The sequence below is a fragment of the Piliocolobus tephrosceles genome, chromosome 17, assembly GCF_002776525.5.
Source record: "Piliocolobus tephrosceles isolate RC106 chromosome 17, ASM277652v3, whole genome shotgun sequence".
NCBI lineage: Eukaryota > Metazoa > Chordata > Mammalia > Primates > Cercopithecidae > Piliocolobus > Piliocolobus tephrosceles.
In genome coordinates this window covers 35434251-35452743 of record NC_045450.1, presented here as the reverse complement: position 1 = coordinate 35452743, position 18493 = coordinate 35434251, and the positions used below count along the sequence as shown (strand labels likewise).

Sequence of the window (18493 nt, the reverse complement as noted above, 5' to 3'; positions counted from 1 at the left end):
CTGCTCCCATTATGCTCAGAGTGAAAACCAAAGCCTCCCAGCCCCCCAGATACTCACGTGGCTCACCCCTCAACTCCTTATGACTTTGCCCAGCTCTTCTGGTCTTGGGGAAGCCTTCCCTGGCTGTGCTATATACAATGCAATACCCAGCCCCAGCACCCTATCCTGCTTCCCAGTTTTGTTTTACTCATAGCACTTCCCACCACCTGCCATGCCATGTATTTACTTATTTCATTGCTGTCCATTCCTTTCTAGAATGTGCACTCCATGGGGGCAGGGAGTTTTGTCTGATTTTCCTATTGCTCTGTCTTGTGTCTCATCCAGTGCATGAATGATGATCACTGGAATGAATGAAAGAATGGACGTGCTCTGCATGGCTCCGGGAGACAGAGGTGGAACCAAGGTGTAGAATCTGTAAGCCATAGATTTTAGCTAAAGAAAACAAGAGCTGCAAGGCACTGAAAAGCCACCTCATCAGTAACAAGCTCCCCACCACTGGGCATGTGTCACAGAGGGGTTCTGCGATGGGTAGGAGGAAGGTCGGCTGGATAAGGATGCTCCCAGCCTCAGATCCCAGGGTGCAGAGAGGTAAAGGAGCCTTGAGTGGCCAACAAACTCAGGGGCCCCAGCAGCCCCATGGCTGAGTGATCAGGACAGGCAAGTACAGGTGGTGGGGATGTCACTCTGGTCTTCTTCACTAAAGGGTTAGAGGAGGGTGACAGGGTAGGTGTTTCCCTTCTGTAGAACAAGGACCCTGGAGGAGGCCAGGTCACAGCCCACGGGGAAACCAAGGCCATGGCAGGAAGGGCTCAGAAAGAGCAAACTCAGAAGCAGGGGTCCAGCCCCCGGCCCTCATGCAGCTTCAGGAGGCCCTCCCCAGGGGGACTGAGGTGGTGGGCTTTTCAGTTTGTTAGAATGAAAGCAGGACCAGATGGCTGCTCCATCAACTTGAGAAGCAGAGGAGAGCAAACAGATAGGAGATGTGGCCTCGCAGGTCCTGTTGTGGGCTGTCTGGGAAGGGATGGATTTGAACTTAGATCTCACACCCAAGAAGGGAGAATCAGGAGGCAGGAGATTCCCCTAAGAGGTGCAGAGAGCAGCAGTAGGATCCTCCAGGCAGATTCGCTCACTGACTGGCATGGTGAAGATGGGAAACTGAGTCCCACAGAGAGGAAGGAAACCAAAAGAGTTGCCCCCTCCCAGACCTGAAGCCCAGGCTCCTCAGCACTTCTCACTCCTGCCGGGGACCTCCCCTACCTGGAGATGCCCCCTTTCCGTCTCACTTCCCATCTACACCCCGGGACTCCCCCAGGAGAAACCGAGGCAACCCTTGCCCAAGCCCTGAGGCCAGGACGGCTGGGAAGCCAAGTGTTCAAGTCACGGGGGCGGGACCCTTGGCGCCCACAGTCTCCCCTTAGTCCACCCCCAGGCGCTGGGCACATCACTCACCGCGAGCCACCTGGGCGCCGACTCCAAGGCCCGCTCCGGGCCACAACTCCCGGCCCCCGCTCCAGCTCCGGCTCGGCTCCGGCTCGAGCTGCGGCTCCGGTTGCGCTGGCGCTCGGCTCCGCCCCGCCCGGACCCCGCCCCTGCTCTGCCCGGACGGCAGCACCGGCTCCTGTCCCATGGCCTCGCAGCCCCGCAGCGCCGGCTCCAGGACTGGCCACGCTCACCTGGGACAGGGCAGGACCGGGGCTGCCTGCGGGGCTGGACGGCCCTGGCTGTGTGCCCTGGCCAGTGTGCCTCTCTTTCTGGGCCACGTTTCAACCAGGAGGGAACCGGGGAGTCCTCGGAACAACCCGCTTCCCAACACAAACACACACACACACCACACCGCTTCCCAACACACACGCACGCCCTGCTTTCCCCAACACACACACCCTGCTTCCCAACACTCGCATACACACACACACACACTTCCCAACACATGCACCCTGCTTTCCCAATACACACACCCCACACACACCGCTTCTCAACACACACGTGCACACACACACACACCCCACTTCCCAACACACACACCACACACCCCCCACACACCACTTCCCAACACACACACACACCACACACCCTGCTTTCCCAACACACACACACCCCACACACACCACTTCCCAACACACACACCACTTCCCAACACACACACCACTTCCCAACACACACACCGCTTCCCAACACACAAACATGCTCCCCAATATACACACACCCCACTTCCCAACACACACACACCTCGTTTCCCAACACACACACCGCTTGCCAACACACACACACAGCCAGCACTAGGAAAGCTTTTCCAGACTGTTACACGTGAGGTAAGAGTGGGCTGGTCATTTAAGGTTCTTTTTTTCATTTTCCTTTTAACTTTTCCGTTTTTATTGAAAGGAGTTTATTTCTCAGTTTCGTACTAATAGGGCTTGAGTACCTCTCTAGCACTGCCTAGGCTACTTGGCTCTGAAACTATCTAATTAACTTTAATAACATTGTTTTTGTTTCCATTAAACAATTTTATTTTACATTCTTCTGTTCTCCGGAGCCAATGACACCACTTTTCCATTTAACGCGTTAATATAAATGCTCGTTTTAAAACTCTTATATTTGTTTTTTTTAAAAAATGTGAAGTCAATTTGTTAAAATAGTGAAAATAACTGCCATCTAGAAAGTGCTTACCAGGTGCTAGTCTTTCCATACAGTCACTCAGTTACTTCTGTCTCCAGGGTATTGACTGTTATTGCCTCTAACTTATAGATGCAGAAACTGAGGTGCAAATTTGAACTTGGATCTCACACCCACCAAGGGAGAAGGAGGGGGCAGGAGATACACCTAAGAGGTGCAGAGAGCAGCAGTAGGATCCTCCAGGCAGACTTGCTCACTTACACCCACTCACTGGCACGGTGAAGATGGGGAAACTGAGTCCCACAGAGAGGAAGGAACTCAAAAAAGAGTGACCCCTCTGAGACCTGAAGCCCAGGCTCCTCAGGACTTCTCACTCCTGCGAGGGGCCTCCCCAGACTCAAGATGCCCCCTTTCCTCTGGCACCAGAGATGGGGATTTGCCCCAAAGATGGGATTTGCCCCAGGCCTCTGACACAAATTAATGCTGTAACCACTACCCCCCACCGCTTTCAGGTAAATACCTGTACAGGTGGTGCACAGTCAGCCGACATTGGAAAATGCTGCATTAGGACTGAATCTACCCTAGAAAACTCATTCTGGGCAGTGCACAGATCCATCTACGAGGATATTCACCATCATTTCGCCTATAGCAGTGAGAAGCTGGAAATCTCCCTAATGCCCAGTAACAGAAAAGTAATTAAGAAAACTGACGGAACATCTGAACCTAGAACACTCAACCTGACCCATCTTCTCTCAACTCCACTATCCAATTTGGGAGCCAATTTTTCAACTTGGCCTTCAAATATTTCCAAGATACAGCCCATCTTTTCCATATGCACCATTACCACCTGGGTCCACATCTCCATCATCTCTCACCTGGGTGATAGCAGGAGGTCCTGGCCACTCTCCGCGCCTCCAACTACAGCCCTTCTTCAATCCAGCAGCCAGAGTGAGTTTTTTGTTTGTTTTATGTTTTAAGTCAAATTATATCACTCCTCTGCTGAAACTCCTGTTGATGACTCCCATCCCAAAGTAAAAGCCAAGGTCCTTACAATTGCTGTTTGGCCCCTGGCACCCTCTCTGCCCCGCTCCTTACACTCTCGTCTTACTCTGCTCCAGCCACACTGATCTCCTGGCTGTTCCTCAAATATGCCAAGCCTGCAGTTACACTCAGGCCTTTGCCTTTGCTGTGCCTGGAATGCTCTTTCTTTAGAAATTTACATGGCTCCCTCCTTCCTCTCCTTTGGGTCTTTGCTTCCATATGACTTTCTCGGCAAGGCTTTCCCTAACTATTCTGTGTACAGCTGCAACACCCCCCCAGTCCCTTCTCCTGCTTTACTTTGTATTTTTCTCCATAGCTCTTATCTGCACACAACACATTATATATTCCACGTATTTATTGCTCTTGTTGTCGGTCTCTCACCCAAGACAGCATGAGCTGCAAGGGAACAGGGACTTTTTGCCTTGTTCCTTGCCTTCTCCCAAGGCCTAGAACAGGATCTGACATGCAATAAAATCTTTGTTAAGTGAATATACTAAAAATAATGCTGTGATTCTAATAACCAATGAAAATAAATGAACCACTGTACCCCCACGAGAACTGCAGCCTTACAGACATAATGTTGGGAGAAAGAGGCTGAGTGCAAAAACATACATACAAAATGGTATCGTTTCTATAAAGTTCAAAAGCAGGCAAAACTGCGTTACAGTGGTAGGAGCCAAGATAGAGGCTATCACTCGGAGAAAGTTGGAGGTGGTGACTAGGGGAGGGGTGAAGGGGACTTCTAGGGTGCCAGTAATCTCCTATTTTTACTCTGAATAGTGGTTGCATTGATGCAAATACATTGTGAAACTGACCAAGTTAAACGCATGATATTTACAGTTCCCTTTATGCTTGTCGTATTTCTACAGATACTTATTTTTTAAAGATGCTATAAGTATGTTTATCAGCTAGAAAAATGCCTAGAATATATAAGGCTAAATTTAAAAAGCAGACTTTTTTTTTAACAAGGATGCCAAGATAATTCAAGGGGAAAAAATGGTCTTTTTAACAAATGGTGCTGGGAAAACTAGATATCCACATGCAAAAGAACTGAATTTGGACTCCTCCCTCAGGGCTTATACAAAAATTAACCCAAAAGGGATCAAAGTCCCAAATGCAAGATTTAAAGTATAAAAATCTTAGAAGAAAACAAAGGTGAAAATCTTTGTGACCTTGGATGAAGCAATGATTTCTCAGATTTGACATCTAAAGCACAAACGACCAAAGAAAAGAGTAGATAAATTAGACTTTATCAAAATTCCAAGCTTTTGTGCTTTGAAAGGAACAATCAAGAAAGTAAAACCACAACTAATGGAATGGGAGAAAATAGTCGCAACTCATATCCTGAATATATAAAGGACTTCTGAAACTCAGTAATAAAAAGACTGACACAACTTTTTAAATGAGCAAAGGATTTGAAAATGTTCAGAGAACATGTGTAAGTAGCCAACAAGCACAAGAAAAGATGCTCAACATCATTAATTGTTAGGGAAATGTGAATCAAAGCCACCATGAGATACCACTTTACACTCACAAAGGTGCCCTTAGTCCAAAGGACAGAAAACAAGTGCTGGAAAGAATGTGAAGAAATTGGAAGCCTCATACATTGGTGGTCAGAGTGTAAAATGGTGAAGCCACTGTGGAAAATAATTTGCTGACTCTTCATAAAGTTAAACATGGAGTTACCATACGATCCAGCAATTCTACTCCTAGGTATACTCAACAGAATTGAAGCATACATATGCTGTACACAAATGTTCATAGCAGCATTATTCATAAGAGGAAAAAGTGGAAGCAACCTAAATGTCCCTTGGCTGATGAATGGATAAAGAAAATGTGATCTATCTGTGCAATGGAATATTATTCAGTTGTGAAAAGAAAACAAAGCACTGATAAATGCTACAACATAAAGGAACCTTGAAAACATGCTAAGTGAAAGAAGCAAGTTACAAAATGACATATATTGTATAAGTCCATTTACATGCAATGTCCAGAATAGGCAAACCCGTGAAGACAGAAAGTAGATTTGTGGTTGCCAGGAACTGGTGGGAGGGAGGAATGAGGAGTGACTGCTAGTGGGTGTGAGGTTTGCTTTTTGTTTTGTTTGGTTTCGGTTTTTTGGCATGATGAAAATATTCCGGAATTAGATCATGGTGATGGTTATACAACCCTGTGAATGCACTAAAAGCCAGTGAATTACACACCTTAAAAGGGTGCATTTTATGGTATGTGAATTCTATCTCAATGAAAAACAGTTGGGCTGCCAAATGCTTTGTGTAGAAAGAATATAAGGCTAAATTTAAAAAGTAGGTTGTTTTTTAACAAGGATGCCAAGATAGTTTAAGGGGGAAAAATGATCTCTTTAACAAATGGTGCTGGGAAAACTAGATATCCACGTGCAAAAGAAATGAATTTGGACTACTACCTCACACTTTATACAAAAATTCTGTAAAAGATGTGTGTGAATATATGCATTGAAACATCTAAAAGACAAGTTAGGATCAGATTGTAAATGGATTTTTAAAACTCTTCTGTGCTAACCTGTATTTCCTAATAAGCATGATTGACTTGTTTAATAATAATTTTTTAAAACTTTCCAATGAGTTAAGGGACATTGATTAAAAACTCCCTGTGTGCAGGACCCTCTGCCAAGACAGGCAATTGGGATGCCCTGGGAACATTTTGGTCCTTGAGTGCTCTGACCTGGGCACCAGCCAAGAAGCACTCAGAAGGGGTGGAGGGAAAATGCCTCCAGGATACCCTGGGCGTCGGAGGAGAGAAATCCTTGGGTTGTGTTATTTAAAATTCTCCGAGGCGGGGAAGCTGCCTGTGCCTGAGCACTTCCCCCAGGAGTGAGGACTGCCCCCATCAGCAGAACTGGATGGTAGGAGCTGAGCCCAGGACCGGCTGCTGCTGCTGCTGGCAGTGGTGGTCACCCGGCCTTACACTGGGCTGCAGTCTCTACACTGGTGGGCCTCTGCTCCAAGCAGCCTGCCCACTCACCGAAGTCCAAACCCTTCCACAAGCTGGCCCAAATGGATGAAGACAGGAATGGCTTTCCCTCCCCCGTCTCTGCACCCCCAGCTCCACCAACTTCCCACAGCTCTTAGTACTCCCACTTCTGAGCTTCTGCTCACCCTGTGCCCCAGACAGAGGCAACAGGTGGCAATTGCAAGGACTCTGGCCCCAGTGAATCTGGATTCGAATCCCAGCCCTGCCCCTTAGCAGCTGTATGCTCTTGGCCAGTCATTTCACTTCTCTTGACCTCAGTCTCCCTCGCAGTTAAGTGAGGATGACAGTCCACTTAGATCTTGTCATGAGGGATGCATACACTAGGACTTGATGCCTGGCAAACAGTGAGTACTCCACAGTGTAAATATGTTATTGAACACTTGCCATATGCCACGCCCTACACCCTCACAACACCTCTATGGAATAGGTTCCATTCCTCATCCCCATCTTGGAGATGAAGAAACAGAGGTTTCAAGAGGTTCATGAATTTCCTAAGGTGACCCAGATATGGAATGGTGGGACTGTGAGTCAAGTCCACGTTCTTCTCTACCCACTTTTATTTGGACCTTCCATGCCCACCTCCTGCAAGGAAGCTCTCCAGACCCCACAGTCCCTATGGACTCTCCCAGTCATCTCAGTTGCAAAGATCAGCCTGCCTGTCCTCCTGGTGGCTATCAGCCAAGGCGGTCCTCCACTGTTGGCCCAAGTTCCATGTGTCCGTCCTGTGTTTCACCAGACCACGAGTCTCTGAGGGTTCAGGGTATCCCTTCCTTGCCACTTCCTTGTTGCTGGATCTCAGCCTCTGGCCCAGTGCTCGGCCCAAGTCTGTTTGCAGATTGACTTTTTTTTTTTTTTTTTTGAGGCGGAGTCTCATTCTGTCCCCCAGGCTGAAGTGCAGTGGCACCATCTCAGTTCACTGCAACCTCCGCCCCCTGGGCTCAAACGATTCCTGTCTCAGCCTCCCAAGTAGCTGGGACTACAGGCATGTGCCACCACGCCTGGCTAATTTTTGTATTTTTAGTAGAGACGAGGTTTCAGCATGTTGGCCGGACTGGTCTCAAACCTTTGACCTCAGGTGATCTGCCTGCCTTAGCCTCCCAAAGTGCTAGGATTACAGGCATGAGCCACTGCGCCCTATTCATGGGTGACTTATTGACAGAGGGACAATGCTTGAGAGAAGGACACATTGGAGCAGGCAGCTCTCCACAGAGCAGCCTCCAGCCTGGGAACCCGACGTGCCTGCATCTCTTGGGCAGCCTCTGAGATTGCCGCATTCCCACCTCAAGAACAGACCCAGCATTTTGTCACTTCCCCACCTCAGGTCCTAACCCAATTCCAAGCTCATCAGTACATGGGACAGGAAGGTCAGACACCCACAAAACACAATCCAGCTCCCCTGCCTGAGCCTCCTCCTGAGACCCCTTGCTGTGCCTCCTCTCTCTCCTTCCCTTCCGCCATATTGCTTCTAGAATCACCCCTCTGTTCTCAAGCCCTGCCATTCTAGCCCCAAGCTTACAAACCCCACTTCAGCAACATAAAGTGTTCCGTTGGCCGAGGGTGTTGTCTTTGAAAATCAGTTTCTCGCTCCTTCATTAATTAACTCACAGAAAACCATATCATTCTTCTTTTCCAATGTGTGGACACAAGTGCCAGCTTCATCTGTGTGGTCACAAGTGCTGTCTTGAAACAGAAGAGACAGGGCTGGATTTTAGCATCTCTGCTGCCTTTTTTTTTTTTTTTTAGGTGGAATCTGGCTCTGTTGCCCAGACTAGAGTGCAGTGGTGTGATCTTGGCTCACTGCAACCTCTACCTCCTGGATTCGAGCAATTCTCCTGTCTCAGCCTCCTGAGCAGCTGGACTACAGGCATGTGCCACCATACCTAGCTAATTTTTGCATTTTTAGTAGAGACAGGGTTTCACTATGTTGGCCAGAATGGTCTCAATCACCTGACCTGGTGATCCGCCACCGTGCCCGGCCCACTGCTGCCCTTTTTTAGGTCCTCTGTGCAAGGCACATACCTTAAAATGATTTACAATGGCCCTAACGGCCCTTAACCCCACCCAAACTGCTCATCAGCACCTTTGCCCAAACAGATGTCCCAAGAATGGGAGGTGTATGTTCTCCTGATCAGACTTTCTCCTAATCTTAACCATGAATCTTTACACAATCAGCAGTTCTGACAGTCCTGAGGTTGACAAAGACCAGGAAGTTAAGTAATGGTGACTGAAGCTCCCGCAGCCTGCAGTGTAGAAATAAATGCGCCTGTACCCAGCCCCACCCTGCCATGTCTCAATACAACCAGAGTGGTGCCCTGCGTGCATTCTGTCTGCAGCCCCAGTTTTTAATCCCCAATCCTGCAATATTGAGAACCTTTCAAATTTAATAAAGGGCTAAACGGGCACATCCAGCTGCAAAAAACAAGATTGACAAGATCAAATTTTGTGTCACCTGTGAAAAACACCTGGCCAGTTGTGGTTTGCTGTACCAGCGCTGGGAGGCACACTTGGTACTAATACACTCTTGCTGAATTTCTCGAAGAAGGTGTATCAGGGTTGCAGTTCCAAGCATGTCAGGCATCCAGAGCAGTAGTGAGGGGTAGCTTCTAGCACTCAGTTGTTTGCTCAATGTAGAATGCTTTGGTGGTAAAAGGACGTCATTTAATTTCATGTTGTAGTTAGGAAAGCCAAAAATCAGGGTGGTGGCCTGCCCAGAATCACACAATGAGTCAGGGCTGAGCTGAAGCCACAGCCTGGGTGACCACTTCTCTGCATTCACCCCGTCATTCATTCATGCACACAATGGCTTACTGAGCGCCCACTATGCCGCAGGCACTGTGCTAGGTGCTGGGGACACAGATGATGATACAGACAAAGTCCCTGTCATCGTGGCATTTGAGACAGGAAACGCACAAGTATACAAATAAGCAAAACAAGGACAGATCCCGACAGAGGGGTCAGGTGAAGGCCGCAGGGAGGAGCGACAATGAAGCTGCCGCTTCATGAGATGAGATGAAATGAGATGAGATGAGATGAGAAGAGAAAGCCAGAGATGGAAAAACCAAGCGGAGGGTATTTCCAGCTGAAGGAACTGTGAAGACAAAGGCACGTCTGAGCAGCAGTGAGCAGTCTGGGTCGGCTGGTGTGTGGTAAGTGACACTAGGAGTGGACTGAATGACAAGCAGGAAGGCAGACAAGAGGCGGATCATGGAAGCCTCGGCAGAGAGTTCGAATTTACTCTGAATGCGGTGGGAGGCCACTGAAGGGTCCAAGCGAGATGGAGAGGTGCTCTGATTTTGAATTCTAGGACAGGCGTCAGGTTCTAAGACACTACTGGCATTTCCCCTTTCTCACTGCTGATGCCTCGTGGTGACCCTCCTTGCCATCTGGCTTCAGCACTGTAACAGAGGATGCCCACTCCTGTGTCCCCCGCATGACGATGGGACCTTGCCTGCCTGTTATGAACTGAATATGTGCCCTCCAAGTTCATATAGTTCATATATTGAAATCCTAATGAAAAAGGTGAGGCCTTTAAGAGATAATTAGGCCATGAGGGTAGAGATCCCTGAGCACTCTCTAGCCCTCGTTCTGCCATGTGAGAATAGAACAAGAAGGCAGCCATCTGCAAACCAGGAATCAAGCCCTCCCCAGACACTGAATCTGTTAACATGTTGATCTTGGCCTTCCTAGCCTCCAAAACTGTGAGAAAGAGATGTCTGTTGTTTAGGTCACCCAGTCTGCAGTGTGTTGCTACAGCAGCCCAAGCTAAGACACTACCCATGTCTTCTGCCTCCACCACAGAGAACTCTGGCTGCAGAGAAAAAGCAACATCCAACAGGTGGCCATGCGTGGCATCTTCCAGTCACTCTGGTTCAGCTGGGTCCTACCTATGTGGGCCAGGCCCCTCTCCATCAGGGGGTTTCCAAGAAACGTCTCCTTTCCCCATAAGAGGAAGCAGCGGCAACCACACATTTTCCCTCTGTGGTTGCCTTTTGCAGCGTGAGAGGCTCACAGGGCTGCAGAGAAAGGCTTAGATTCCACCCTGGTGTCTCGCAGATTCCAGGCCTGGGCAGCGAGTAGACAAGAAAACTGGAAAGTTACGGGGCACAACCCAGGGAGGAGAGGGTGCAGGGCATTCCAGCCTCACTGTACACAGGGAGCCACACCACCAGGCCCTCTGCTGGGCAGGGGGAGGCGAAGATGACTGAGGTATGGTCCCTGCACTTACGGGGTGCCCCAGCGAGCAGGCCAGAGGCATACCATTCATGGCGCTCCTCATGAGCTCTGCCCAGGGACAGACCTTTGCAGATGTGGAGGTTCTTAACGACAGTGATGGCACTGCAGAGAGGTGGGATTGCAGGGCATGTCAATAAGCAAGGTCAATAGGTAAACAGGGACATTATAGAGCCTCCAATGAAAAAGACAAGTGATAATGGTTTTAGAATAATAAGAACTGCCAGCACTTGTACAGCACAGAACAGTGTTGTTCTAAGTGTTTGGCTCATCTGAACTCCTCTTGAGGTTCACAAGCCTATGAGGTTGTTACAGAAGCAAATACAGGAGAAATCTCCATGCCTTCCAAGGATGACACTGGCTCAAGGCAGAATGCTTTGGTACTAGGAGGGCTTCATTAAATTTCATGTTGCAATTAGGAAAGTCGAAATTCAACCATATCAAAGAACTAATATGGTTCTTTAAAGTTGGCAACTTCTATTCATCACAAAACTCCATTAAGAGAGTACAAAATACAAACTACAGGATGGAAAAAGACATTGAGAAGCACATAAACCCAAACGAATACATAAAGAACACCTACAAACCATTAAAAATAATCCAGTCAATAATGAGCAATGACCTTGAACAGGTACTTCACTGGAGAAGGTATAAGGATGGCAAATAAGCCCGTGAAAAGATGCTCAAAATCATTAGTCCTTAGAGAAATGCAACTTAAAACCATGATGGGAGACCACTGCACATTAATGCGGTGGTACACTAAAAAACACTGACCAGGCCAGGCACAGTGGCTCACATTGGTAATCTCAGTACTTTGGGAGCCCAAAGCAGAAGGATAGCTTGAGGTCAGGAGTTCAAGACCAGCCTGGGCAACATAGTGGCCATCACAGTCTATCTCTACAATAAAAAAAAAAAAAATTATTAGCCAAGCATGGTGACATACCTGTAGTCTTAGCCACTCAGGAGGCTGAGGTGGGAGGATCATTTGAGCCCAGGAGTTCTAGGTTGCAGTCAGCTATGATGGTACCACTGCACTCCAGCCTGGGTGATAGAGTAAGACCCCGTCTCCAAGATAATAAGAATAATGACCATATCAAGTGTAGGTGAGAAGGTGGAGCACCCGGAATTCTCATACACTGTTGGTGGGAATACAAAATGGCACCGTCACTCATGAAAATACTTGGCGTAATCTAGCACAGTTGAAGCTATCCATTCTCTGAGACCCAGCAATTTCACCTCAGATAAGTACATGGACTTGGAGAAACGTGTAAGAATATCATCAGGGGCATTGATCATGATGGCCGTCCTAGGAACACCCCAAGTGTGCATCAAAAGACAACAACAACAAAAAAAGATAAATGGCAATATATTTAAATAATGTAGCAACAGAAAACCAAACACCGCATGTTCTCACTCAGAAGTGGGCGTTGAACAATGGGAACACATGGACACAGGGAGGGGAACATCACACACTGGGGCCTGTCGGGGGATGGGGACCAAGGGGAAGGAGAGCATTAGGACAAATACCTAATGCATGCAGGGCTTAAAACCTAGATGACGGGTTGATGGGTGCAGCAAACCACCATGGCACATATATACCTATGTAACAAACCTGCACGTTCTACACTCATATCCCAGAACTTAAACTAAAATAAATAATAATAATAATGTAGCAACACAACAATGGAAATGAAAAAACTAACTACCCAGAAATGCATCAGTGAATCTTAAACACATAAGTGTTGCATGAAAGAAGCAAGGCACTGGAGAATACACACAGTATGCTTGGCTCAATTTATATGAGATTCACAAATGAGTAAAATGAAACTGAATTGTATGAGGATCTCATAGGTGGTAAGTTTCTAAGGAAAAGCAACGTAGTAACCCCCATCTGAATCAGGACTGTGACTACCTCTCATGGAGGGGAAGGGAATCGTGGCTCAGAAAAAAACACGTGGTAAACTTCTGGGACAGCCAGCAAAGTTCTTTTTTTTTTTTTTTTTTTTTTTTGTCTGATTTCCTCTCTTGCCCTCAAGGCCACAAAGATGGGTGGCCATGAATCACACCACTGCCCTGGGGTTTCGCTTCCCTGGTACTTTCTGTTGGTGGTGACAGATACAGCTTTGCTCAGAGAAAAGGCGCCAGATGGAACTGTAATTCCACCCCACTGCTCTACTATGTCAGTCACTGGCTCTGTGTCCCACCAGCTCTGTGACCCAAGCCTCAGTTTTCCCATCTGTTCAAGGGGCATGACGGTCCCCATCATGCTTAGCTCATAGAGTAGAATAATGAACGTTAAAGGGCTCTAAGAGTTAATGCCTGAGTGCCAGAGATCAACGGGGATTTGAAGGACAGCCAGACCACTGCAAGGCTGCAGGGAGAGTGAGGCTGAGTTTGATCCCACAGGGCTGGCCCTGCACTGCCTTGCCGTTCCCTGCGCTACCCGGAAGAAGAGGTGGCAGGCTGTCAGTTGAGTTCGATATACCATGTTTCACCAGCCAATGGGCTGGGGCGATCAGGAGCAGGTCACACAGCCTATTTCCTGTTTTCAAACGGGGAACTTAGAAAGTGTCAGTCCCTCGGCTGGTCGCTGGAGCTGAGAACCAAGAGCTCGAAGGGGCCATGTGACACTCCTTCCGGACCCCTGGACACGCACAGCCCCAGAGACTGGAGGTCAGTATTTGATCCCACACTCAGCTGTCCTCTGCCTGCTGTGGCCTGAGTCCCCTCCTCCTGGGACCCTGCCTGGCACCTGTTGGGGGCAGGGTGGGAGGGGGAAGGGTTAGTGACAGCCACTGTGTTTGGAGCTCTCCTTAGCGCACTGAGGCAGAGGAAGGGACAGCTCCTGGACCCTCCATCACCTCCATTCCTTTTGAAATGCTAGGCGCTTGTACAACCCATCTTGGGCCTGGAGAATAAGTCATCACACCTGTGTTTCTCAAAAAAAAAAAAAAACGGTGTCAGGGAATCCCTGCGTCAGCATAGCTTTAGGGGACTCGTGGAAAATACAGAATCTAGGTCTGTTCAATGACACTTTCCTATGTTAGGAGCCAGGAAACCTGCTTTTGAACAAGCCCCTGGGATCCCACCCCCACCCCACCAGGCTATTCTTACGCACACTGGGTTGGGAGCCCCTGGCTTTGGCAAGGCTTCTCAGGTGAGCGTCCAGTTGTTGGAGGGTACCCACCCTTTCCCCAACAGAGGCAGCCACGCATCCAACGTCCGGAGATCTCCTGTCCCCCAGAGTGGGCCAGGAGCTTTATTTCACCCCCTAGAGGCTCATTCCCCATGAAAAGTCCTCAGCAGGCCTTCAGAAAAATGGTGTGGCCTCTGTGTGGCCAGCAGAAGAGGGACTGGACTTGGCAGTCAGTTTTTGGAGAGGGGGGTGGTCAGGACACCTGGGGACAGGAGGAGGAGAATGACTGTCTATGCACACAGGGCGGGAAGGTAGAGGGGACTGGGAAGCTGCTCTGTTCCCTGGGCCAACTACAGGCCTCCAGGCCAACAGCACCAACATTTATAATATTTTGTTATAAAGTCAAGAAATCTTTGCTACAGAGAGTGAGGAGAGGGGAGGAAAGGGCCATGGAACCATCTATGTGGCTGTCCCCAGAGAGCTTTTAGAGCGATAGGATTCTTTCCCATTTCACAGATGAGGACACTGAGACCTGGAGAGGGATAGAAAGCTACCCAAGACCCCATGGATACACCAGTGCACAACTCTTTCTTTCCCCTTCCTCTTTAAATGGGTGACTCCCAATGAAACCTGTAAGAGACAACCATAAGGGAGCTGACTGTGGCTGCTGAATTTGATTTTTATTCTAAGGACTGGTTTCATAATCAGCTTTCTCAGTCTTTACTGGAGTGTCGAGCTGAGGCATCATTTCTAGGGTCTTACAGGGTCTCTGGGCCAATAGTGTCCTGCTTCTGATCTGGAGCCAGCTGCCTGGTCACACAAGCAGGTCTGCAAAGGCTGGGGCCCCTGAGGCCAAGGTCACTCACCATCACCCACTTTACAGAAGTGCTGAGCACAGGAGTGCCCTGGGCCCCCAAGAATCCCAGCCATCAAGAATCACATAGACCACTTGCTGTCTCACTTAGGCACCTACCAGCATGTAGGAAACCCATCCCTAGTCATCCATCATCTTATCAACACGATGGGGCTTGTAGCCACACTTTTCAGGTGGGGAAACAGAAGCTTAGAGATATTAAAGCACTTGCTTAAGGACACAGAGTTGGTCAGGATGGAAGACAATGTCTCCTGACTCCCTGACAGGGACAAGAGACAAGCGAGAGGTGCCCGTGACGGCATGCTCAAGAACGTGCAGCCCTGGGCCAGCCAGGCCCCTGTTCCGTGTCTCTGTTTGCCCATCTGTAAAAGGTGAGGTTGGATCAAGGGTCCCTAAGGGCTTCCCACTGGACGGCTATGCAGAGCCACATGGAGAAGGCCCCAGGGTTCCTTTCACCCGACACAGCAAGCACTTCCCCGTGAAGTGCAGACTCTGGGCCCCAGCTGACCTCCCCTCTCCCAGGCCAGGAGCTCTCACCCCTGGAGCAAGGGACAGGCGCTGGCTGTGCTCAGGGACATGCATGACCTCCGCCCCCGTCTGTGCTTAGGGGGTGCCAGGGAGGCATTGGCTCTATCTTTCTCTAGGCTGTAGTCAGCCCAGGGATTCAAACCAAGGGCCCAGAATCCAACAGACCAGAGTTCAAGTCCCAGCTCTACCTCTATGTTCCACTGGCAGCTTCCTCAGGTCCTAGTAGAAAAAAGTGAGGTCACTTGCACCTTCCTTGTCTTGAATTTCCATGCCTAACCGGTATACCAGCTCCTCGCTCCAGCCGAGCTAATGTTTTAATTGTCCCTTTTTCTAAGTTATCTCAAACATTTGTAATTCTATTCCAATCCACCTTAATTTAGTCATTTAATTCGCAAATATTTCTGGAAGCATCTAGCACTTACCGGACACTAAGAGCGGGGATACTACACAGTCTGCGGAATGGACAGGGCCCTGAGCTGAGGCTTCAGAGTCTGCCTGACTGAATCCTCACCCCAGCCTTGCGAACGTGGGTTCTGTTATTATCCGCAATTTATAGGAAACAGAAGCACAGAGAAGTTGAGTCACTTGCCAGCTACCAGGTCATCCCATGCACTTATCCAGGTCACAGACAGAGTTATTATGTAAACCGGATCCCAGCTGCCTGTTCTCCCTCCCTGAGTAACGTGGAGAGAATTCTGAAGTCAGCCCAGGCTGGGTCTGTATCCTGCCCACCACTCACCACCAGCTCTTTATCTTCGGCAACTCTAAGTCTCAGTTCCCTTATCATAAAAGGGAGCTGCTAACAGTCCTGAGTGCAGACAGTGGTCAGGTTAGTGTGAGAGTGTGTGTTGGGTGTCAAGCGCACAGCCAGCACATCACAAGCACTGGAGACAAACTCAGCTTTGCTTGTTGAGTACACTCACCAGCTGCGTGACTTTGGGCTAGACCTCAGTTTTCTCATCTGTTATGTGGTGGTAATGATAGACTTTTGTGAGCATTAAACTAGATTAGGGGCTGTGAAGAACCTAGGTGGGTATGAAGTGGGTATAATAAGCTATCAGTTAATTTTGCTGATAGATAGATAATTGATTGATTGATCGATAGAAGATTCATACCGGTATCTACCTGCTCTGAACACTGAGCTTTCTTTTTTCTTTTTGAGATGGTCTTGTTCTGTCTTCCAGACTGAAGTGCAGTGGCATCATCATAGCTCACTGCAGCCTCAGTCTCTTGAGTTTAAGGGATCCTCCTGTCTCAGCCTCCCAAGTAGCTGAGGCCACAGGTGTGCATCCTGGATAACTTTTTTTTCATTTTTTCTAGAGACGGGGTCTCACTACATTGCCCAGGCTGGTCTCAAATTCCTAGGCTCAAGTGATCCTCCTAACTCAGCCTCCCAAAGTACAGGCATGAGCCACTGTGTTCAGCTTGAACACTGAGACTTCATTCGCATGTGTAACATAAAAGTGAGTGTCTGCACAAGCCAGCATCTTTTGCTCAAGTAATCACTAAAGCCAATACTTTTGCTTGAAATCATCTCATTTAAAACTCTGAGCAATACGTAAGGATCACCTCAATAACACATGGATCATCGCAATAGGTGAAGGGTCTTCTCTGCCTTGGAGTAACCTGCCCAGCAAAGGGGCAGACCCAGGTCTGGGATCTGGCAGCTGGGAGAGTGGGGAGGTTGAGCTGTGGGGTCATTGTCATTCCCTCTGCCTGCCAGGAGGGGGCATGATACAGCTCCTAGGCACCCCAGGAGCCACCGGGGACCCCAACTGGAGTGGGTACTCACTGTTCTCTTATTCCTCTGGCAGGCTTGGAGCATGGCAAGTCCAGAGCACCCTGGGAGCCCTGGTTGGAAGGGACCCGTAACACAGTGCACAGCAAGGACCCAGCAGGAAGCACCAGCCGCTGGCCCTGACCTCCTGCGCCCAGGACCTGACAGGCATTTAGGTGGGCTTGAGGCTTGAGACTCGGTCTGGGGGAGAGGTCTGAAGACATTCAGAGTACAAATGTGGGTCATTTGGGCGGATGCAGCAAGAGGCCTGGGCAGCTCTTATAACTTGGGTTATCCCAAAGCAGACACTGAGACACAGATTTGGTGCAAGCTGTTTATCCAGGAGACGGTCCTAGGAGTCACAGCAGGGGAGTGGAAATGGAAGGAAAGGGCAAGAGGCCAGGGCAGGACATCAGTGAACAGATAGGCACGGTAGGTGGCTGAGGCTCCACCCTAGCGGGGGTCTTCTGGGAGACCTTGGAACATATCTCTGGGTTGTGCTATCCTGGGGTGAGGAAGCCGGGCTATTATCTACCAGTCCTGCCCTGCAGAGGAGAAGGGACGCCCCTGGGCCTGTTGCTATGGCCCTAGAAAGCCCTCAGGGAAGCCAGTGGCATGTTCTGGAAAAGTGGGTGCCAAGAGGGCATGGTCCAGCCCGGGGCATGGACAGCATCTGCTGTAGTGCCATCTCCTGGAACAAATCTTTTCTTACAATCCTTCAAGATGCCCCTATTCAATACCTGCTCTGTTCCCGGCCCTATGCAGGGCACTGGGGAAACAGAAACAGGAACAAATCAAACACTGCACTAGTCCTGAGGTTTGATAGAGAAACAGATCAGTGAAAAATAGATGTGCCATGAAAAATAAATAAATAAAATAAAAAACTATAGGAACAAGGTGGGAGGCTCTTACTCTAATGCCAAGGGGCATGTGCAGTGATGTGGGGGCTTGGTCTTGAAGGGTAGACTGGAAAAGAGCTGGGAACCACGCCCTTTGCAATAAAATGCACAATTATTTGCGCTTCTCAAGAAGCTCAGAGGGGTGCAGGGCTCAAGTGGGGTTTAAGAAACACTGTGTTCGTTTTCCAGGCATGGAAATAGAGGGTTGGATGCCAGGCAGAGGAGTGCACGTCCGAGAAGAGCCTAGCATGTAAGCAGTTAGATGAGAAGGTTAAGAAGGGCCAGCCCGCTGACGCTGGAACATAACATCCTCATGGCTGCCTCCCCTGCCCACTGATGTGTGTTCAAGGAGTCCTGGCGACAGTCACAAAGTCAGGGCTGCAGGG

At 49.0% G+C, this 18493-nt stretch overlaps 2 protein-coding genes across 3 annotated transcripts in view; one reads left to right on the top strand and one right to left on the bottom strand.

Moving 5' to 3' along the window:
- Positions 1–1564, bottom strand: part of NOD2 (nucleotide binding oligomerization domain containing 2) — a 39117-nt gene extending 37553 nt beyond the window's left edge. For both annotated transcript variants that reach the window (XM_023209912.2, XM_023209911.2), the window contains exon 1: positions 1450–1564. The gene's annotated coding sequence lies outside the window, so the exon portion shown is untranslated. The remainder of the gene's footprint in view (positions 1–1449) is intronic.
- Positions 1565–13402: 11838 nt separating this feature from the next.
- The window catches only part of SNX20 (sorting nexin 20), a 12916-nt gene continuing 7825 nt past the window's right edge, over positions 13403–18493 (top strand). The window contains exons 1-2 of the mRNA XM_023209910.2: positions 13403–13566; positions 17246–17384. Of these exons, the coding sequence (XP_023065678.1) occupies positions 17255–17384 (130 nt within the window). The 5' untranslated portion in view covers positions 13403–13566; positions 17246–17254. The remainder of the gene's footprint in view (positions 13567–17245; positions 17385–18493) is intronic.